This window comes from Pinus tabuliformis, chromosome 4_2 (genome assembly GCF_031772625.1).
Source record: "Pinus tabuliformis cultivar Carrire ecotype Pingquan chromosome 4_2, CPIR1, whole genome shotgun sequence".
NCBI classification, from domain to species: Eukaryota; Viridiplantae; Streptophyta; class Pinopsida; order Pinales; family Pinaceae; genus Pinus; species Pinus tabuliformis.
In genome coordinates this window covers 436,325,202-436,349,848 of record NC_142304.1, presented here as the reverse complement: position 1 = coordinate 436,349,848, position 24,647 = coordinate 436,325,202, and the positions used below count along the sequence as shown (strand labels likewise).

Below are 24,647 nucleotides of genomic sequence, written 5' to 3'. Positions count from 1 at the left end.
TTCCCGTAGTAAATAAATTGCATAATTAGTTTCTAAGTTAGAAGAATAATCTCCAGTAGCTGCAATTTTCAGAATGATAATATCTATGTTGCATGAGTTTCTGGAACGAGGGAATGTTGGGAACTTGGGTACGGGTGTCGGGAATGGCTACAAGTTTCCCCAAAATTTATAGGAAATGGTTGATGGGGAATGGCAATATTATATAATAATAATAAAAAAAAAATTATATAATTTAAATTTCTTATATTTTTTAAACTTTTAAATTAAAAATTAAAATGTGATTATCAAAACTAATTTGAATTTGTCTAAACTAATTTTGATTATTGACGGGATGTTATTGAATGGATGTTATTAATATGTTATTGGTCGGAGCTAGGCATGCCATCAATTCATAACTGCAACTAATATCTTCAATTCATGGAATGCAACCGTAAGATCTGTTGGTCGAAGTTGGGCATGCTCATGACATCCCTCTGTTCCTTTGTCACCGACGATGAACTCCAACTTAGGGTGAGCATGCTCAATTCAGACAACGACGGTTTCATCGATTTCTGAGATTTCGTGGAGCTCAACACTTCCGCTATGGACGGACCACACAAGCTTGAGGAGATGAAGAGTGCCTTCGGTATCTTCAACGCACTACATCCCAGATGAAGGGTTTTCCACAACTTGGGAGAGCGGTGTTCACTGGAAGACTAGCGGAAGATGATAGCATGCGTTGGAACTATCAAAGGCCCGTTCCCACAGCTGGAAATGCTCAAAAAACTGCTCCCATGTTCTGGGATCAGAGTCTTCCACCTACCAAAAACTTTCCCTCGCACCCCTTGCTGTTCCCTAGGAAATTGGAACGTTTTGCTCCCGTTCCAAAGCTCCCTAGAACGTAGGAACTACCAGAATGGGTTCCCTAAATGCTAGGAGCGGTTACCGTCTAACTAAGGATAATATTGATGATTAAGTCGAAATTGAGCTATTAGGATTGAATGGTGATCAGAAGGGATTTTCCATCAACAATATTTGATTACCAATTGATGCAAGGTGATTTACTATTTTTGGAAAGTCATACTTGAGACTTTCTATCATTAGAAATTCTACTTTTAGATTTTCTTTTTTTAAACTTCTATTTTTAGAAATTCATCCCCGAGTTGCCAAGTTTTCAACAAGGATGAGTTGGGAGCAGAAGGCTGAACCATTGTTTGAATTAGATCCATACCTTCATGTCCCATTGGAGTTCTTCACATTAAAGACTTTGAGTGAACATACTATAATAAATAAGGAGCGGGTAAAGGATTCATATGCATCAGGACCTTGTCTTTTTGCTGAATTGTTAGCTAAGAATCCTGTTGTAACTGCTTTTCCTTTGGTCCTTGAGGGCCAGCCTGCTGAAATAGGTTCTTGTGCTGATAGTATACATGCTGAACTTTTTCAATATGAAGAGGCGGTAGAACTTCCTAAAAAAACTTCTGTAAGAAGATATAAATTAGCAACGCCCCTTATACAAAATAATTGGGATGCTAACCAGGAGGGTTCATCATCATCAAAAAATGCAAAGTCTACATCTGTTCAGAGGCATAAGAGAATTTATGATCCGACACATTCTGATACAAATAATAATACATATGAGTCCACCAGTTTGAATTGTCCAGCCTCGAGGCAAGCACTTGAAGAGAATAAACTAAAAGAAGCCATCAATTTATATAATGATACGAAGGTTTTTGGTATTGTTCCCTCGCTTTAGACATATAACACAATGATCAGTGTCTACGGGAAGGATAGAGGATTACAGAATGCTCTTCAGATATTCAATTCATTGCAGAAATCTGGCCTTTCAGTACACAAAAAGACATACACCAACATGATAAGTTGTTATGGGAATGATGGTTTCTTCCATGGAGCTGCTAAGTTGTTCAACAAGACACAGCAAGCGAGTATAAAACCTGGGAAGATAACATACAATACCCTTTTCGATGCACATGCCAGGTCAGGGAAGCATACCAGAGTAGAGGAAGTTTTCATTGAAATGCAGGATGCAGGTCACTCTCCAAATTCCTACACTTATCTTTCACTAATTTGTCCTTACACAAACTGTCAAAGATTTCAAGAAGCAGAATATCTCCTCGAGAGAATGCATCGACAATGGCTGGCCCCAACACTTGTCCATTTTAATCATTTGGCTTTTGCGTTTGGAAAGGCTGGCTTGGTTGAAAATGCTTCCAGGTTATACAAGGAGACAGGGAAGGCAGACTAAAGGGTGACTTGGTTTGTCACCACACAATGTTGAAGATATATCGTGACAATGGTCATGCACATGAAGGAATTCCCTTGTTCAAAAAGTTTCAGGGTTATATAGAACCCATTAGACACATTTATAGGATGACTATCAATCTTTATGAATCTGCAGGGAAGATTGTAGAGGCAAGATATATTTTACAATTGACGAGAAGTAAGGATTTTTCCTATCAATCTAAATTCAAAGGTTTTAGGATAATACAACAGATGTATGTTGAAACCTTTTACAAGCATATTTGGGACCCCAGTACTGATATGCAGATTCTGGAAAGTATGCAGCAGGGGTTCTCAATATTTATTTGGGACCCGGGAATACAGTCGGATTGCTTGGGACAAGAAATCTCGGGAAGGGAGAACTGTAATGTTCCCAATTACTCGAGCATGGAGGGAAATCTTTTTGTTAGCTTAACTTGTTCCCTTAAGCTAGAAAAAGGAGAAAAATAATAAGGGGACAGGGGTTTTGCCCAGTATCATTTTATAACTAAATAAAAAGGGGCAAAATAGTCAATTGAAGGAAATAAGTGACTTAATCAATAAAATAATTAAAAAAAGAGATCTAGAAGATTGGAGAAGGCCTGGCAAAATGTTATAATAAGGAAGGAGGAAGTCATTTCTGATTATTCCATTCTTGGGTACTTTTCTTCTTGTGTTGGGTTTGGCTCAAGGAAGTCAATCTTGAGGGTTTCAGGCAGAACTCTCACACTAGTTTTAGTGGACATCATTGCCACCCTAACAGGTGAAACCAATTTCGGAGGAGATCATTGCCACCCTAACCGGTGAAACAAATTTCGGAGGAGATCATTGCCACCCTAATTGGCATTGGAGAAATCACTTAGATTTCTCATTTGATCTTATTACAGGTGAATTTTCAGTTGATATCCAAGGTGCTGAAGAGAATTACATTCACTGGAGTATTATTGTTTGCAGAGGCCAAGATCAATCCAGGCAGACCAAATTATTCAGATTTGGGAACTGAGATTTTTCCTTGTGGCTGGCCGGGTTTCATTGATCAAAGAGGCAGAATTTTTATTGCTAATCCAAGCTCGAATTTCTTCAGCCAAGGGAAAAAACTTCAGAGGGCGAAATTGTCTTCTTATTGGAGGTCGATTTGCCTGATTTGAGGGTTAATTATTTGCCCAAAAATAAGGAGGCCAAAATCTGAGTGTTACAGTCATCATTTGGAGGATGAAATCTCACAGATCTTGAGGAGACAGAGTTCCACAGTTACTGGTAGCCTGAATTCATAATTCTGCACTGGGTTTACTCCATGAATCAAGGCGTCAAGTGGCTGAAGCAGAAGATAGATCCTCTTATTTTTCCTGGACCATGTTCTCTAATTGGAAAGGAGGTCGAACTCTAAGTATTTAAATTGATTTACAGAGGCCAAGTTCCAGATTCAATTGGAGGCAAATTACTCAGCTCATAGACAGGTCGAAATCATCTCTTTTATTTCCAGAACTGTGTTTTGCCATCAGACCTGAGGATCAAGTTGCTGTAGCATAGGATTATGGGTTTAGCATTGGAGAGGATATTGCTATTCTGAAGATCAGATTGGGTTGCTGAAGTTGTATCAGGTTTTCTTCAATCTCATTGAGTATCGTAATTCCTCTAAAGAAGCCAATAAAATTATCATTTGCCTCTCATATTTTTTGTTGCTACAAGTGTTTCTACCTTGTCTGCTAATTGTTTGACAAAAGTATTGCGCACTAACTGTTTGTTAAAAGTCTTGAAAGAAAATTTATATAATTTTTGGAATTATATTAGCCTATTATAGCTTTGGTACATTACATTCTCTTAATTTCGACCCTTTCAAGGCTAGAGAAGAGAACTAGGGCTTGGTGTGAATTTCTACGAAGGATTTTGGTGGTTGGAAGACCTAAATTTCAAGTATATAGGGGTTTCCATAAAACCTATCAATTTGGTGGGCATCCACATCAATTTCATCCATAAATTCTCTTGCCCTAGGTGTTTGCCCTACGAGGGAAACCCTTGTTTTTCTTCCCTCAACTTAAGGACTTTCTTGAAGGTCTCATGAGCCTTGGCTTAGCTATTATATATTGTAAGAAACCTTTTCTCCTCGCCTTGACCTTGGGTTACTCCAACACTTGTCAAATCAATCAAACCCTAGGTCTTGTGCCTTCATCTTTAGGTATCTTCATAGAAAGCAGATTGCTTCCTTGTGAAGCCTTAGACCAAGATTGTGTCTTTCTTGAAGACCTCCTAGTGAGATCATTTAAAAACTTAAACCTAGAATACCTATTATAAGTGATCTTTGTCTTACGAGTACTCCCATCGGTGAAAATCCGTAAAGAGTAGGGGCTTTTCGCTATAGTGATAGTGGGCACTACCCCTTTGTTACTTATAGGTCTAGTTTATACCTTGTAGGGTTTCCCTCTCCAAGGCCTACTAGATTTTGTGACAACAATACCTTTTGAATAGTAGCCCACCTTCATCCAAGTGAATATGTTGGATGGTGAGAAGGGCATGGCTGATGCAATTGGTGGAGTTACATGGCATATCACGTGGTTGTTATGATGATAGGCCAGCCTAAGGTAAGAATATTGTTTACTTAGGTGATTGTGGTGATTGTCCCAGTAGTTTTCTCTCTAGTTGTCATTCCCTCTCTGGTTGTTCCTTGTATAGGGCTTTTATCATTAAGTACAAGTTGGGAGGTAACACTACCCATTGCATTGATTTGATTTTAGAGGACACGGGAAAAAATTATTAGATCAAGGACATCATTTAGTTAACTAAGAGAATCACCAAATTTATCTATAGTCATGCATAAATTCTTATCTTCATGAGACAATTCACATGGAGTAAGGAGTTGGTATGTCCCACAATCACACATTTCACTACGAGCTTCATATATGTTAGAGGTGAAGAGAATGTTTCTCTCAATGAGTGGGATTCCGGTGCTTACAATACTAAACCAGATGAGCCAGACATGGATAGACTAGTATACCAAGAGAGTTTTGGATAGGTGTTTAAAAGGCGTGCACCATTAGTAAACTTTTGGTAAAAGTTCTTCACTTGGTTGATAATGACAAACCCACAATGGGCTACTTGTAAGAGGCCATGATTAAGGCCAAGGAAGCTATCCATACGTACTACAAAGATAGGGGAGGGGAGAGATTCAACAAATGATCCCAAATATGGTAGTTGATTGATGAGTGATGGAGCAATACTCTTCATCCCATTCACGCAACAAGATCTACTTCAACCATGCATTCTCTTACTCCTATGGTTTTAGTCTTTTAGATTTGATGTTGAGGTTATGGATGGATTTCCCCAATATGTTTAGAGGATGGTATTGATGAAAGAATAGAAACACCTATATAATATGCAATGATACACCCACAACATGAGAAAATGGTAGAAACGGCATTAGCTACTTCAACTATGTTCATACCATAAGAAAATGGTAGAAACGGCATTAGCTACTTCAACTATGTTCATACCAGTGATACAAATATATAGTACATGGATGTAACCACCTATTGTACCAGATTTGCTTTCACATTGGCACCTTATCAAGAGATAAGGCTAGGGGAAGTTAAAATGGAATCTAATACACAGTTAGGATAAAAACTTAAACTATAATGTGAAATACGTAAAGAGGTGATATAGGACCTTATGATTGTATCCAGCCACAAGCTAATAGTTGAATCCCATTGAATGCTCTAAATTTTCAAAAGAAATGGAGATATATGGGTTGGCCACAGGAACATTTGGCTATGACATGGATGTCTATGACTCCAAGATAGGACCACTAGAATGCCAGCTAAGATTCGGTTTATTTCAAATTTCAATGTATTTCCTTTCTATCTATTCACTACTCGATGGAAATATAATTTAAGTCTTTGCTGTTTTTTCATTTATCCATTGTAGATGCTTGGTGGAAAAACTATGGAAAATGAGTACAAAATTTACAAAAACTTGCCATTTGGATGCTCAACCGAACTTGCAGCTCTTCCAGTCTTAAGAAAGAGCTATAGCTACCAACATTACATTATCTATGGTTCAAATTAAACCAAGGTGCTTATAGGTCAAATCTTGAGACTTAAGTGTCAGTTCCTGGAGTGAGGGCTGATTAAATAACTACATCATACTTGCACTATGAATTGGGATATGTTGAGTAACGGCTTTAAGTCCAATGGCAATAGCTCTAACTCCAATGGTTAACATTTATCCATGACTCATATAGATCAACAGATTGAATTACTTTACAAACACTGACTCGACTTTGACAATAGGTTGTTGTCCAACTGCAATTCATTGTAGAAGATTTACTTGCATGCTCATGGCAAACTGTTAGGAAATTTTCAGCCCTCAATAATTCAGATAAAGTACAGGTACAACTAAGACTCATATATGGGCCATAATAAACTACATTCAACCATCTAGAAAAGATTTTAGAATCAAAACTCTTTTCCATTTACAGGAATATGCACAAACTCAATTTTAGACCTTGACTTTAAACTTCAATGTGCATCTAGACAGAGAGCATTCAGAATATGAATATCACTAGCATAGATCCATCTGAACCTTGGATCTACAGAACCAACAGGGATAAAAAAGCCCCAGGTGCAAACCTCTTGGCACTTCAAAGATTCCTGTCTAAGAGGGATCAATGTTTCGTTTTGTTTTTTGTTCTTTTTTGCATTATGGTGATTTAATTAAAAGAGACATAAGGTTGGAAAGGGTGGTTTCTTCTTTTTTACTCTTTTTTTGACGTTAGAGTTCTGATGTCTTTTTCTTTTCATTTTAGTTTATTGGCACATGACACATTAATTAACACAGGCCTTCCACCTGGGCTGCAAGAGCACCCTGCTTCTCTCAGTTTAAACATAAATAATGATAACAAACATGAACAGAGAAAACTTACCTGAGAACTCTGAACTTCAGCCTTGAACTTTGAAAGAGCAGTTTCTTGCATCATCGCACTCTGCAAAATTTCATATATGTTTACGCATAAGCAGTGCAAACCAATGTTGCAAACGTCGGCATCTAGATAAAATCAACAAGGATCCAGAAAACCAAAAAATTGTAAAAATCGGGAAAATATTGGTAAAAATCAGCGAACATCAGCAAAGTTAAGATAATATCAAAATATCTGTAAAAATCAGCAAACGTCGGCTAGGCCAAAAAATCATGATTTTGGGATAAAATCAGGATGTTTGCAACATTGGTGCAAACAAACTGCCATTGCCTTTCTAATCAGCTTCACATACAAACACCACAAAAATGATTTTCTACAAGAGAAATAATTAGAAAATGTGCCAAAAGTATGAAAAAATCATAAATTGAAAATGAATTCAGGCTCCAGAGTACCAGAGGAAAAAATTTGCGAATCGCATGCAAATATATTTTCATAATATATACAAAAACACTTTATTCTTTGGACTTCAATGAGGTGTTTTAAAGCATTGGACTTTTTTTTTTATCAAATAAATCACTCATTTTGGACTTTCTTATCCAATCAATCATCAAATGGATCACTCATTTCAATAAGTAACAGCAGCACAAAATTGCAAACTTGTGAGTACTGCTTACTGTTTGCATTTCTGGTTTTGAAACAAATGATTGTGCTACATTTTCCAGGCTATCATTCAGGACTTCAGTGATTACTGCTGTTATTGCCTCAGCTTGATTAGAAGGGATACCTTGAGCTTCGAACCTTCTGACCTGATACAGTAAATTGTGTCCATCAGCTATGTTTTGCACAGAGAGGTGCCCAACTAATTTGTATTTGTGAATCAAATTTCAAGCCTAGTAGATAGAAGTATACAAGTGCCACCAACTGTGATGTACTTTCTTTTGGAAAAAATTCTTATATTATACAGAAAAATACAAATATAAAAAGAAGCTCACTTACCCGCCTCACTGCTGCTTTGGCAGCAGTGGGGTCAGACTGGGCCCTGGAAAAGCATTCGTTAGCATCTGTTCTTAGCAAATAGCCCTTTGACTGACTACGGCAGATAAATCATCAAAAACAACCTTTCTAAATTAATCAACTATTTGGGGAGACTGGCAATGGTCCTACAGCAATATTATTTGAGTTCAGCAGTAGTCTCCCGTTTCAAACAGATGATGGGGAAGCTCAAAATATGAGTTTTTGTGGATTACCGAGCTAAGCAGGGTTTCCTATCAGTGTGTGGGTGCTGATCTATCAAGGCATGCCTACAAAGCTCAAATAGGCTAAGTCCAGATTTACAGATGGCATGTGCCCACAGTCCAGATACACTCAAAGCAAGTAAGATATACTGCATAATTGAAATTTAAAAGTTTAAAAGTATTGCAAGGAACAATTGAAAAACAGTTAACAAAAAATTATGAGAAATGAATAGAAACTATATATATATATATATATCCGTTGAGTCGTAATCACAAAAAAATGCAGAAGCAATTAATAAATAAAAAGAAGCTGATATTGCCCATGGGCGACAGCTCAATTGGCGATTGCTGTGCTATGAAATATTATGTAAATTGTGAGATTCAAGATTCAAATCCCCCGTGGGTGTTTACCCCACCAAAAAAGGAGGATGATTTCAGCCAAATAAATTGCAGGAAAGAACAACGATCAGAAGGAAGAAGTCAGATAGATACAAGCAGAAAATCCAAAATTATCACATACCCCAAGGTAATATCAAACAGGCCCACAAACTCTTGGGCGAGCATCTGTACTTCCCAAAAAGAAAGCAAATACGATGAAAGGTGGCAGAGATTTTTTCTAAAGAAAGAATCAGATATACATTCGCCATAGCTAGGTGTATCTTTGTTTCACATTACAGCCTGTATATGTGCGTCTGGAATAGCTTGATTATTGTTGAAATTTCTAAGTCTAACACATTAGAAATCCCTACTGCATTATCTGGTTTAATTTATCCTACTTGTTATTTACATTAACAAGTTATTATAAATATAAATACTGAAATAAACACAAATGCAACCTTAACTCATATACAAATCAACAACTGAAACACTGAGACAAACACACAAGGGACACCATTATTTTTGGACAATCATCCCCGGAAAAACCCAATGCAGGAAAACGGGTGCAACAGTTCTAAGGGTTTTATTATTATGCAGATTCTTGAATACAACTAGGGTGCCGGAAATGGCTCACCCAACAAAGATTGTTATACTGCAGTAATATCTCTTCTCGGAGATAGATATTCAGCTTCCCAACTCTAGTCTGCCCCACGAAAACCCTTCTGGCGCTTCCTCTTGGCCCTGAGTCAGCCCTGCTAGCTTCAGTGTATCTCTTGAAGCCTCTGTGTCAGCCTCCTGGCTCTCTGCAACAACTCTCTAGCCCTTTGCGTCACCCACGCAGGCCCCTCAGCCTCTGCGCAATCCCCAATTGCCTTTGTGTAGCTCCTGCTACCCCTACGTAGCTCTAGTTGCCTCTGCGTCAGCGTCTTCGATGACTACGCTGACCCTCTGGCACTATCCCAGCCTCTCTGCTATGTACTCACTGCCCCTCGCTGCAACAGACCACTAGCTCGAATTTTCTCAGCAAGCCCCGCTCCAGAAAATTGAACTAACTGATCATTTTTTGTGTGTCTCCAACTGACACTCAAGCCTCCTCTTATACTTTTCTTATTGAGTCTTCAACGACCGAGATTAAGTCCCTAATCAACGTCTAAGATTAGATTTGGCTTGATCCATGTCATTTAGAACATTCTCACCGAGGTTTATATTAATACCCATTAATATTTTAATTTTCCTAAGTTTAGACTTAGGAACCCCATTAAAAATATTAATTATTTTAATATCTCTCCAACCGGGTGGAATTTCCCCAAACGATTTTTTTGAAATTTCTAAGTATTACCCATTAGAAATTTTATCTGTATTCTCTGGTTTATTTCGCCTACTTGTTTAATTACTAACAAGTTATTTAACCATATAAACACTGAAATAAACACAATACAATCTCAACCATCTACAGATCAACAGCTGAAAGAAATAGACAAACACACAAGGGACACTGTTATTTTTGGACAATCGTCCCCAAAAAAAGCCAACTTGGGAAAACCGATGCAACAGTTCTGAGGGTTTTATTATTAAGCAGCTTTTCTGAGTACACTAGGTGCCACACTGGCTCACCCGACAGAGAAAAAAATCTGGCAGTAATACCTCTCTTCGAAAGCAGATATTCTGAAAATTTGCCGCACAAAACCCTCTCCAACACAATCTGAAGCATTGCGTCAGTCCTCCTAGCCTCTACGTCAGCCTGAAACCCTCTGCGTCAACCCTCTGAGGCTCTGCGCAACCTCTCTGGTCCTCTGTGTCACTCCTGCAACCTTTGCGTGGATGACCGAGGCCCTTCTGGCCTCTACGCAATCACTGCGGCCTCTGGTGGCTCCCTCTAGCTCTGCGTCTGCCTCTCTTCTTTTGCACTGGTCTTCTGGCACTATCTCTGCCTCGTACTCACTGCCCCTCGCTACAACTCTGATCTCTAGTTCGATTTCTCTTAGCAAACCCCGCTCTAGAAAATTGAACTGACTGATCACTTTAGTGTGTTCTCCAACTGACCTTCAAGCCTCCTCTTATACTTTTTCTGTTGAGTCTTCAACGGCCGAGATTACATCTCTAATCAACGGCCAAGATTAGATTTGGCTTGATCCATGTCCTTTAGAACCTTCTAACCCAGTTTTATATTAATACCCAATAATATTTTATTTTTCCTAAGTTTAGACTTAGAAACTCGATTAAAAATATTAATTATTTTAATATCTCCTTAACCGGGTAGAATCTACCCAAACCATTTATGGGTCTTGAAGATCTCATGTGCTTTAGCCTCTCCACCAATTTTCATGACTAGAGCACATCCGATGCTACCCCAAATCAACACTCCCTCTTAGCGAGGATTGTGCTCTAGTAATACTCCATACTGAGCATCACCCTGATTATATGGCACTGGTACCTGTGTTGATGCTAGGCCTCCCTACCCAACATCTTCTGCACTGCTGCATCCTGTATAGCTGCTCATGGCTCTGCCACTACCACTGCTACATCTGTACAACAACTCCCTCTACATCCGTGTTGTTGCTGGTCCTTTCTCCCAACACTACAACTGCACTGTAATTCTATCTCATCATGCTGCATTGTGCTACTGCTACTGCTACTGCACTGCAACTCAGTCACTAATAAGTAATTGATCCACCCAACTACTGACATCCTTGTCAGGCTAGAAAACCTCCTGATGCTGAAGCTCTCTCTGCCGCTATCCTGTGCTCCCTCTGCTGCCTCTGCGCTGCTGCAACAACTCTATGCCTCTTGCACTGCTGCAAACCTCTCTGTGCCATCCTGGACTACTGCAACCTCCTCTATGCCTCTCGCATTGCTGCAAGCTTCTCTGCGCTACCAGGGACTACTGCACTTCTAGCACACTCTGCCACTTCATCCGCATCCGTTTCTACCGACATCCGCCATCTTGCTACTCTCACTTCAAGGCTCCCGTAGCCAAATATGATCCAAGAGTTTGGGTACCTCAAGGATCTTGCCCCTCATCGCCTGTAGTCCCCTTGACTACAACTCAATGTCTCCCCACCTCTTCTCTAGAGCTACATGAGCACTCATGGCACAGTCCATTGCCATCTCTGCTCTTCTCTTCGACTCCTTCCGAGCCTCTACTTCCCTCCTGGAAGTTCTCTTCTAGACTCCCTCTGAGTCTCAATTTCCCTCTTGGAAACCCTCTACTAGACTCCCTCTGAGTCTCGATTTCCCTCCTGGAAATCCTTCTGCCAACAGTTGAATAGCTCCTCTATGATCTCCTTTGCTCCTGCAACACTGATCTGGATTTCTTGGCTAGAAATCCGTCTAGGTAGCGACTCCCTTCTACCTTGGTTCTGTCCCGTTAGATATTGTTCTGTCTCGGTAGAAATAGCACCTCACTAGCTTCACTCCTCGCAATCTTCCCACAACTTCCTACGCCCCAGCAACTGAAGGACTGAGCCTCTAGGCTCTATGCAATCCCGGGAAGGCTAATTTTTTCCCTTGGCCAACTGCATCAACCCTCCTGGTCTCTGCGTGGTTCTTCGTGAGCCTCTTCTGCCTTCGTCTACCTCTGTGCGAGCCTCTCTCTGGCTTGAACTGATGACGCAATCCCTCTACGTCAACCCTTCTCTGCTGCTTTCTGCCTAGGAACTTCTGTCACTCGGGATAGTTGTTTCTCCTGCAAATTCTCTAATTCAGTTGGCGCCTTCAACTCTCTTGTGATCTGCAACGCTCTGATACCATGTTGAAATTTCTAATTATTACCCGTTAGAAATTTTATCTGTATTCTCTGGTTTATTTCGCCTACTTGTTTAATTACTAGCAAGTTATTTAACCATATAAACATTGAAATAAACTCAATACAGTCTCAACCATCTACAGATCAACAACTGAAAGAAATATACAAACACACAAGGGACACCGTTATTTTTGGACAGTCGTCCCCAGAAAAACCCAACTTGGGAAAACTGGTGCAGCAGTTCTGAGGGTTTTATTATTAAGCAACTTTTCTGAGTACACTGGGTGCCTAATTTCCTCACCCGACAGAGATAAAAAAATCTAGCAGTAATACCTCTCTTGGAATTAGATATTCTGAAAATCTTCCCCACGAAACCCTCTCCAACACAATCTGAAGCACTGCGTCAGCCCTCTGAGGCTCTGTGCAGCCTCTCTGGCCCTCTGTGTCACTCCTGTAGCCTCTGCGTGGATGACACAAGCCCTTCTGGCCTCTGCGCAGTCACTACTGGCTTCTGTGTGGCTCCTTCTGGCTCTGCATCTGCCTCTTTGCTTCTGCACTGGTCTTCCCGCACTATCTATGCCTCTCTGCCTCGTACTCATTGCCCCTCGCTACAACTCTAATCACTAGTTCGATTTCTCTTAGCAAACCGAGCTCTAGAAAATCGAACTAACTAATCACTCTGGTGTGTTCTCCAACTGACCCTCAAGCCTCCTCTTATACCTTTTTGGTTGAATCTTCAATGACCGAGATTACATCTCTAATCAACTGCTCAGATTAGATTTGGCTTGATCCATGTCCTTTAGAACATTCTAACCTATTTTTATATTAATACCCATTAATATTTTATTTTTCTTAAGTTTAGACTTAGGAACTCCATTAAAAATATTAATTATTTTAATATCTCCTTAACCGGGTAGAATCTGCCCAAACTATTTCTGGGTCTTGGAGATCTCATGTGCTTTAGGCTTTAGCCTCTCCACCAATTTTCATGGCTAGAGCACATCCGATGGTACCCCAAATCAATAGATTTCTGGGTCTTGGAGATCTTATGTGCCTTAGCCTCTCCACCAATTTTCATGGCTAGAGCACATTTGATGCTACTACAAATCAACACTCCCTCTTAGCGAGGAATGTGATCTAGTAATGCTCCACCACTAACACATCACACTGATACTTCTGCACCAGTACCTGTGTTGATTCTTGGCCTGATGCCTCACACCATCTGCATTGCTGCTTCCTGTACTGCTTCCCATGACACTGCCATTGCCACTGCTACATCTGTACTGCAGCTCCCTCTCAATATGTTGCCCATGTTTCCCCTAACACTGCCACTGATAACTGCTGCACTACAACTCAGTTACCGAGAAGTAATTGATCTACCCAAATACTGACATCCCAGTTAGTCTAGAAGCCTCATGAAACTGAAAACAGCTGTGGGGTGAGAGAGAGGACTTAAGAGAGAGACAGAGGGAGGTGGGAGAGAAAAGGAGATAGAGGAAGGAAGAGAGAGAGGACTTAAGAGAGATAAGGAGAGGGAGGGAGAGAAAGATGGAGTTGGAGGGGGAGAGAGAGAGGGAAGAACAAATACATGGAATGTGATATTCCCACTTAGCAACATTGCTAAAGGAAATATCAATTTTTGGCCAGTTTTGAATTAATTTGCATTAACACTTCAGAAGTGTGGGTTTAGAGGCCCCACATATATTTTTGATCAAATGTGAGACCAAACATTAGAGGATGTAGGAGACAATGGAGCCATTAATGGTATGTGGGGGCCACTCATAGAGAATTGCGGACGACATGGGCAACACACTCTCATTGGAGTGAAGCTGGTGAGAGAAAGTCAAGTTGGGCTCACATGGGCATATTGGAGGCTCTTTGATAAAAAGAGCAAGAAGCACCCATTTTGGTCATTCATTCATCTTTGCAAAAATTGTCTTTGACATAGCACGCTTAAGTGGAAGCTAAGTCTGTAAGTGTTGTTTAGCACACGAGTGTTTTCGAGCAGAAATCTCAACCCTTGCTTCAGTGGACTTAGAGTGCCAGTCCAAGGAGGAAGTTTCATATATTCCAGTTCGTATCAGTAGTAGGGAGTGTGAGCTTGTGGAGAGGCTTAGTAGCAGTAGCATAAATATTGTGCAGTTCTTGGAGGAGGCATGTTGGGAGGTTGAGGAGTGAAGTGATTTTGGGGTTGAGACTTGAGGTGGAGTCTGGGGAGGTGGGAGAGAAAAGGGAGGTGGGAGAGACGGAGGGAGGTGGGAGAGAAAAGGAGATAGAGGAAGGAAGAGAGAGAGGACTTAAGAGAGATAAGGAGAGAGGGAGGGAGAGAAAGATGGAGTTGGAGGGGGAGAGAGAGAGGGAAGAACAAATACATAGAATGTGATATTCCCACTTACCAACATTGCTAAAGGAAATATCAATTTTTGGCCAATTTTGAATTAATTTGCATTAACACTTCAAAAGTGTGGGTTTAGAGGCCCCACATATATTTTTGATCAAATGTGAGACCAAACATTAGAGGATGTAGGAGACAATGGAGCCATTAATGGTATGTGGGGGCCACTCATAGAGAATTGCGGACGACATGGGCAACACTGTGCAGCCTCTCTGGCCCTCTGTGTCACTCCTGTAGCCTCTGCGTGGATGACACAAGCCCTTCTGGCCTCTGCGCAGTCACTGCTGGCTTCTGTGTGGCTCCTTCTGGCTCTGCATCTGCCTCTTTGCTTCTGCGCTGGTCTTCTCGCACTATCTATGCCTCTCTACCTCGTACTCATTGCCCCTCGCTACAACTCTAATCACTAGTTCGATTTCTCTTAGCAAACCGAGCTCTAGAAAATCGAACTGACTAATCACTCTGGTGTGTTCTCCAACTGACCCTCAAGCCTCCTCTTATACCTTTTTGGTTGAGTCTTCAATGACTGAGATGACATCTCTAATCAACTGCTCATATTAGATTTGGCTTGATCCATGTCCTTTAGAACATTCTAACCTAGTTTTATATTAATAACCATTAATATTTTATTTTTCTTAAGTTTAGACTTAGGAACTCCATTAAAAATATTAATTATTTTAATATCTCCTTAACCGGGTAGAATCTGCCCAAACCATTTCTGGGTCTTGGAGATCTCATGTGCTTTAGGCTTTAGCCTCTCCACCAATTTTCATGGCTAGAGCACATCCGATGGTACCTCAAATCAATAGATTTCTGGGTCTTGGAGATCTTATATGCCTTAGCCTCTCCACCAATTTTCATGGCTAGAGCACATTTGATGCTACTACAAATCAACACTCCCTCTTAGCGAGGAATGTGATCTAATAATGCTCCACCACTAACACATCACACTGATACTTCTGCACCAGTACCTGTGTTGATTCTTGGCCTGATGCCTCACACCATCTGCATTGCTGCTTCCTGTACTGCTTCCCATGACACTGCCGTTGCCACTGCTACATCTGTACTGCAGCTCCCTCTCAATATGTTGCCCATGTTTCCCCTAACACTGCCACTGATAACTGTTGCACTACAACTCAGTTATCGAGAAGTAATTGATCTACCCAAATACTGACATCCCAGTTAGTCTAGAAGCATCATGAAACTGAAACTACGTCTACTGCTATACTGTTCTCCCTCTACTGCCATTGCGCTGCTGCATACACCTTTGTGCCTTTCGCACTGCTGCAACCTCCACTGCGCTGCCTCAAATTTCTGAACTCAAGCACTACCTTTCTGCTCCACTACACTTTGCTCCACCTGACCTCTATCATTCTTCTACTGTCGTTAAGGGCTCCGGTAGCCGGATATGATCCAAGAGTTTGGGCACCTCAAGGATCCTGCCCCTAGTATGTAGTCCTCTTGACTACAACTCGATGTCTCCCCACCTCTTCTCCATATGTGCATGAGCATTCATGGCACAGTCGTCATCAGCCTTAACCTCTTTCTCCGCCTTAGCTGGAGTTGCCTTGGAGTTAGAAGCCTCTCCCTTGTTTTTCTTCCAGGGACACTGGGATGCATAATGTCCCACCTCCCCACAATGGAACCACTTCACCTTGGAGATATCCTTCTTCTTCCTCTTCCCTTGTTGTCCCGCAGATGCAGAGCTACATCCTCCTCCTTTCTTGATTCCACTTCCCTTCCCACTACTCCACGCCTTGGTCAACCGTTTGATCTCTTCTTGACGAAGAGCTGCCCACATTTCTTCCCATCGTAGAAGAGTAGCTCTGCCCAAAATGCCTTGGACAAATGTCTCCCACTCCTCAGAGACTACATTTAGGGTTTTCCTCACCATGAATTTCGGATCCGATGTAGACCCCACAGAAGTAAGTTGGTCACAAATCTCCTGCAATTTGAGGAGGAATGGATCTATCTACTCCCCAATCTGCATCTAATATGACCACAGTTGATTTTCCAATAACATCTTCCGCTGCAAAGAAGAGCCTTGATACAATGTCTTCAAGGTATCCCACATCTGCTTTGTTGCGTTTTTCAGCAATATGTGGTACACCATGATCTTTGACCCTGTCAAGGATCATGCACTTCGGCCTCGCCATTACATCTTCATACTTCTCGTTCTCAGCTGGGTCGACCAAGATAGCCATGGTTCTCAAGGCAAAGTCCTTGATGCAATGTCGATCCAGGAGTGCCAGGATCCTGGCCTTCCAGATGACAAAGTTGGAAGCCCTGTCCAACCTATCCTTATCCCTCAGCCCATTCACTGCCATTTCTGCTCCTCTTTTGGACTCCCTCTGAGTTTCGACTTCCCTCCTGGAAATCTCCCTCTAAGTCCTAATTTCCCTGTTGGAAATCCTCCCGCCAAATGTCGAACCGCTCCTCTCCAATCCTCTTTGCAACTGCAACTCAGATCTAGATTTCTTGGCTAGAAATCCGTCAAGGTAGCGACTCCCTCTACCTTGGTTTTGTCCCATTAGGTATCATTCTACTTCGACATAAACAACACCCCACCAGCTTCCCAACCACAATCTGCCCACAGCTTCCTAGGCCCCGACAACTGAAGAAACTGAGCCTTCTAGCTCTGCGCAATCCCGACAAAGGCTAAATTGCTCCTTTGGACAATTGCGTCAATCCTACCTGGCTGAGTAGTGTTGAGAAATTAAGGGCAATGCAATTGTTCTATTTCTCTTGCCTATGATAACTACTTGATATATTATTTTCTTCAGATTTGATTGATATTATTAACATGTAGTGTTATCATCAACCAGCTATCAAAACAAGAAAATCAATCATGCACAAGTACACAAGATATTGGCACCATGCCAAGGCAAAAACCTCTCCAAAATCTGAGAGGAAAAACCCTTTGAACTCTTTCTTATAGAATCTTTATTGAGAAGTTACATGACCCAAACATTGACTCAGAAATGCCTTCAACATCAAATGACAATACCTCAAAATGTGTACCCAATCATACTGTACAATTCTGCAATGAATGAGCATGACAGTCTGCACCAAACAATTCGAATAGGCTCTCCCAGCCTCGATCTATCCTCGCATTACATGTAGATGCCTCATACGTTGCTAGAGTGATGATTAGGGCTTGTCTACAAGACTTCAAAAGGGTAACAATGTTGACTGTCCAACACAGCGAGGGTAGAAGCCTTTGATTTCAGAACGAATGTATATGCGAAAATGGAGTTAGGGCTCTCCTAGCCCTACGATACCCTCGCACCTTTCAACAACAGTCTCCTTCTTGTATTTGTGGCTATAACAGCCCTTCAAACCAACCATATGGTTAAGTAATGCAAGACCCTAACCCAGATCTGAATGCCGTGAGGAGGAGCAGGCTCGTTGGTGACTTCGCATGAGGGGACAGACTTCCTCACTGCGGCTACCCTTCCTTTCTTCGACCTTAATGTTGTTGCTCTTCTTCGTGAGAGAGATGGAATGAATTGCGTTTTAGGAGGAGCCAAATATAGCCTATATATAGGCTTTCCCTCTCATCCATTGAGCCGACGTGAGCCTAGATTAGGCCGACATGTCCCTTTGATTAATTAGTTTGGCCGACGTGAATCTAGAAGGCTTCCATAGTCTTCCTTTGAGTGGTTTTCTTGAGTAAATCTGTGGGTACACATTTGAGTATTTCTTTGATGATCTAGAAGGACTTACATTCATTTCATTTACATAAATAAAACATGATTGTCTTCATTTTTACATGATTTGTGTTGAGATCTTAATTAGAGCAAAAGTAATTTTTTTAATACAAAAATACATAAATGCAAAAACTTGACATAATGAAGACCGAACCTAGTTAAACTATTTTCAACAAGTAGGATGACGTGGCTCTTCGTGAGCCTCTTTTGCCTCTGCGCTGGCCCTCCTTGTCTTGAAATGATGACACAGACCCTCTGCGTCACTTCTTCTCTGCTGCCTTTTGCTTAGGAGTAGCTCTGTCTCTCGAGACAACTGCTACTGCTGCAAATTTCCAATATCGCTGGTGCCTTCAGTCCTCCTATGATCTGCAACGCTCTGATACCATGTTGAAATTTCTAAGTTTGACACATCAGAAATTCCTACTACATTATCTGGTTTAATTTCTCCTACTTCTTATTTACTTTAACAAGTTATTTATAAATATAAATAATGAAATAAACACAAATGCAACCTTAAATCATATACAAATCAACAACTGAAATATTGAGACAAACACACAAGGGACACCGTTATTTTTGGACAATCGTCCCTGGAAAAACCCAATGCGAGAAAATCGGTGCAACAATTCTGAGGGTTTTATTATTTTGCAGATTCTCGAGTACAACTAGGGTGCTAGAAATGGCTCACCCAAAAGATAATGTTACACGGCAGTAATACCTCTTCTCGAAGACAGATATTCAGCCTCTCAGCTTTAGTCTGCCCCACGAAAATCCTTCCGGCGCTTCCTCTTGGCCCTGCATCAGCGCTGCTAGCTTCAACGTAGCTCCTGAAACCTCTATGTCAGCCTCCTGGCTCTCTGCGATAGCTCTCTGGCCCTTTGCGTCACCCACGCAGGCCCCTTAGCCTCTGCGCAGTCCCCAACTGCCTCTGCGTAGCTCCTGCTACCTTTGCGTAGCTCTAATTGCCTCTACGTCAACATCTTCCGTCACGACGCTGACCCTCTGGCATTATCCCTGCCTCTCTACTATGTACTCACTACCCCTCGCTGCAACAAACCACTAGCTTGAATTTTCTCAGCAAGCGTCGCTCCAGGAAATCAAGCTGACTGATCAGTTTTGGTGCGTCTCCAACTGACCCTCAAGCCTCCTCTTATACTTTTCCTGTTGAGTCTTCAATGGCCGAAATTAATTCCCTAATCAACGAAAAAGATTAGATTTGGGTTGATCCATGTCATTTAGAATATTCTCACCTAGTTTTATATTAATACCCATTAATATTTTAATTTTCCTAAGTTTAGACTTAGGAACCCCATTAAAAATATTAATTATTTTAATATCTCTCCAACTGGGTGGAATTTCCCTAAACGATTTCTGGGTATTGGAGATCTTATGTGCCTTAGCCTCTCCACCAATTTTCATGGCTGGAGCGCATCCGATGCTACCACAAATCAACAATTAGATTTGAAATCATGACAGCCAATTGACAATTGCCTCTCACTATACCAAAATATTCCTGAAACCATGTCAACTATACTGGAAAGGGAAATCAAAAAGACCAACAAGCCCCTAGAAAAGGGATGCAAACATGGATCCTAGCATGGAAAGATGTGGTGAAGCTAAATTTTGATGAGACTTCTAAAAGGAATTAGGGCTATTAGGGAGTGGAGGTTTGGTCTTGATTAGCATGGGAATTGTTTGATAGTCTACATGGAAGTTTTGTGGGAAACCACAAATAACATGCTAGAAGGTGAAGCACTTCCATTAGGACTTGGAATACCAAATATTGATGGGTCTAGCAAGGTAGAGATAGAGGATAATTTAAAATTACAAAATGATGCCATTAGAAAGGGAGATTACTCCAATTTAAACTGATGGAAGATGATTGCTCTTTTGAAGGAGATCAATCATCTGCAAATAAATTTATCCCTAATAACATTATGATATGTAAGAAGGGAGGCAAACTTTACAAAGACTCAGGAATAGGACCCAAAATGGCTTTTGACTTTAGTGAAAAATCAATGTGTAGTTGGATGGACCTTCTAAATAATGACCTAGGATAGGAAGATCCACTAGGAAGGAATAACAAACGAGCATCTTTTGCTTGGAAGCATTGAAGCTCTATTGCAGGAAATACCTAAACTGCCCACGAACCACTACTAGAAACTTGTTGAAACATGGAAATACCTTGAAAACAACCACAAGGGGTGTGGGATGTAAGTTTTTTATTGATTTGGTAGCATCAGACAGGTGTTCTAGTCTCAATTTGTGTCTAAGAGGCTAAGAAACACGATATCTCCACAACCCAGAAAAGGTTTTGCGAGATAAGCTTGCAAAACGCCTTAATTAAATTAATTAGCCATATGAACCTTTGATGAAGAAACATCTCAAGCCTATCATCCTCAATGTAAGAAGGAGTGAATGACTCAGACACATTTAGGACGATATTACCTTGGTTATTAGGAAAACAAGAGGTAGAATCATCATTTTATTTGGGGGAAAACCATGATTTTTCGTTTTTCATAGGCAAAACCAGCTCTTCATCAAAACTAGGGGAACGAACCTGATCACAAACATCTATTTTGGGGCTAGGGACACAACAAGGGGAGGAATGCTCAAACATGAAGAAAAACCCTCTATCGACGGCATGGCTAAAGGAAGCATCCTCCTCAATCCCTTTTGCACAAGAGGTATTAGAATTATTCCTAATGGTGAAAAGATCTTCTTTGGTCGAATTGTCGTCATCTTGGAACATGAGGAAGAGACCTTTCCGACCATTAGGAAAGGCTTCACGAGGACCAAAATTGTTAATAAAAAATGGTGGAGCATTTTCTTCTTCCTTGGATTCATTTTTACAGATTTGGGATACCATGGGGCCTTCATTTCTATAATCATACCCAATTCCTCAATTAGCAGCCCAAAAATCTTCATTCATTTGATGGTCATGATCTCCCTTAGAATCATCCCATTCTTCACTATGTTGGTTAAGATGCAATTCATTCTCTTCTTTCCTAGTCGGGGAGGACTCTTCCTCTTTCATCTTTTCTCGAAGAATACTATCTAAGGTCCTCACTACATGAGTTTGAAAGAATACTTCAAAGAGAAGGGCATCAGTAGGGTTCTTGTTATATTCACATTTCATTTTATAGAGCCTCTCTGATTGCTCATATAAGTGGGAGAAAACATCTTTAGAGTTATATGTAACCACAAGCTGCTTGCAAGATTCTTCATATTCCATCATCCTTTCTTGCAATACTTGGAGGCTCCTAGGGTCTAGATGTTCTTCATCATCCTTGGAGGACATGCTTTCCAATTCACGAGTCTCTTTTTTGGCACAATCCTCGAGGTATGCATTAATAACTTGATCTTGATAATTTGGAGAAGGATCAAGATATTCTTCCTCAAGCATATAACCATATTCAATAACTTCCTCCTCCCGAAAAGCCACGTCCAACATTTGGCATATGTCTTCATTAGTTTGCAAATTCAGCCCTTTATGCAAGAGGAAGTGCACAACCAACATTGAGAGAGAAGAAATGCTTTTAGGTTCACATGACTCAAACCCGTTAGTATTTGGGGCAATGGATAGGACAAACAATTCCATTTGGTCACAAGGTTGAGTTATATTTTGCCTTGAAACATACCTCATGAACCTTGCAATTTGTTTTGTTGTGGAATGTGGATCCCCATTGAACATTGGCATATTCTTCATGCATTCTGATGTGGGATACTGTTGGGTCCCTGTCATGTCTAGGACAAGAATATATGTGGTCAACATGTTGTTGGGCTCTATAAGTTAATGACATGGGAGTTGCCAAGAATGATATGTCAATATTGTCGTATGGGCAACAAGACACACGTCTTGTTTCCCTAGTGTTGTCGCCTGGATTGTATAGGCACCGCGACAACCGCTCAGGGCGGGGGCTGTCACTTTGATCCCCGCCCACTCTGTTCTAGCTACCTCCCAACAACAGGCTATGGGGGTGTTGTCGCGCAGATTGACACGACAACGCTCAGACCGGGGGTTGTCACTCTTATCCCCGATCCCTATGTTTAAGCCTGTCTCCCGCCGCTAAGGGGGGTAGTCCCTGTGAGGTGATGAGACCAACTGTCGACCAGTTGGGTGGGAGACACGAGACACGATTAAGATAAGCACTAAAATGATTTGATTAATTTAGTAGACCAGTGCCTTAGGAGATTGTTGTAAAAACGATTACTTGTTAAATGATATAGAAACATGAACCATGAACAACAATCATTTGTCATCAAAAGGTATCAGCTAAATCACAATGACCAAAACGATATCCAGCAACTGAAAATTTTGAAAAAGATGAATGCTTTAAACCACCACGAGAATCGTAAATTATTAACCAGATATCGTATTCGTATCTCGACTTGAAAATTTTAGATCTCAGCGTGAAAGATATAACATGAAAACAACTGAATCTGGCAAAAATAATTTTCCACAAAATTTTTATTTTTCAATTTTATTTTTTTTTTATAGATAAAATAAAAAATTTAAACCCTAAAAGAATCTAAACTAAAAACCTAAAAAAATTTATGAAATTCTTCTCTTTCTTTTTTTTTTTTTTTTTTTTTCAATAAACAAAAGTTAAAAAATGAAATGTAACCATTAATCTAAAACTAAGCTATATTAAAAATAAAACTAAATTCAAAATTTAAACTTTAAACCTAAAAGTCATACAACATAAAAACCTAATCGCATTTCCTTTGTTTATTTTTTTTTTTAATTTTTATAAATTAAAACAAACCCAAAGTAAAAACCTATGTCAAACAAATTAAAAGATCAAAATTTTAATTTAAACTGATAACTAAAATTTAAAAAGAAAGAAACGTAAGCCGTAAACAGATTGCCAGTTCGGACGAAAAAAACGCAGCCAAGGGTTAAGCATGTATTGCATAGAAAAGCTGAATTGAATCGTAACCCTGGATCAATAAAAATCACCGAACACGTGGAGAAAAATCAGAAAGACTTAAATCGATTCAGAACTTACCTCGTTTACCTGGCCCATTGAACGATTTCGATACCTGGAGTCCATTGTATATCGACAAAACCGTGGCTCCTCCGCGTGAATGAGATGTGGTTTCCAGCTCCGGACGGCGGACAACTTATGCCTGCGGGTTAATACCTTGTTTCCACATAAATCTGAGCCGCAGATCAAATCAAAACCTTGGCTATATCTATGCTAACCTACGGCGTTAGATCTGATCAAAACCTACGCAAACTATAATCAAAGCGTATGATAAAACATCGAATAATAACGTGACGGGCTCCAAAAAATTGTGCGTGTATCCAGACAATCTGAGGACTGAGTTTTCTTACCCGTCGAGCAGTCACGCCATCTATAGTTACGCCCTCATGCTGATAGACTGAAGTGAAAACAACGTTACCTTAGCCGCCGAAGTGGAAGCCGAATCACCTTGCCCAGTGACGTGTTGATAACAGACAGCAGTGAATGGATATGCGTGAATCAATAGCTGATACGCAGTGATCGATGGCGGCTTTGCTGTTTCGCTTTTCTCCAGGCTTAACCCTCGCTAACTTTGTTCGAAATACAGTTCAAGAAATCCTCGAAACCCTGCGCTGAACAGTGAGATGTCTTCAGGTGAATCGCCGTCACATTGAACTGTTCATTCACTGCGTTCTTCAAGGATATAGACCACCCGAAATTCGTCGTTTGCTTCAGCGATATATATATTTCTTTTTGTCTGACAGGTGGAAGACGTAGCCGCAGGAGTAGATACGTTTTCCCCTTAACGCATTTGGCAGCTTCGACTGATGGCGGATGGGATTGCTTAAGAGAATGTCGGCTTGATTTATGTGAGTTGAAATCTGCTGCTTATGCACAGTGTGTCGGCGTGTCAACCTTGACGGCAGTCCTGCAATTGCAAAAAAGACAAAAACCTAATAAAAACTGCATAAAGCAAAAAATTAAAACCCTAGAACAGCTAATTTAAATTACAGATTTGGCCCCTTAACAACCAGATTTAGCAATAAGCA

The 24,647-nt window shown here is 40.6% G+C and overlaps 1 protein-coding gene across 3 annotated transcripts in view; it reads right to left on the bottom strand.

Moving 5' to 3' along the window:
* LOC149169831 (uncharacterized) overlaps positions 1 to 24,647 on the bottom strand; it is a 246,454-nt gene that overhangs the window by 178,537 nt on the left and 43,270 nt on the right. For all 3 annotated transcript variants that reach the window (XM_089427177.1, XM_089427176.1, XM_089427178.1), the window contains exons 2-3: positions 7,843 to 7,974; positions 7,175 to 7,234 (exon numbers count right to left, since the gene is read on the bottom strand). In XM_089427177.1, coding sequence (XP_089283303.1) covers positions 7,175 to 7,234; positions 7,843 to 7,974 — 192 coding nt within the window. The remainder of the gene's footprint in view (positions 1 to 7,174; positions 7,235 to 7,842; positions 7,975 to 24,647) is intronic.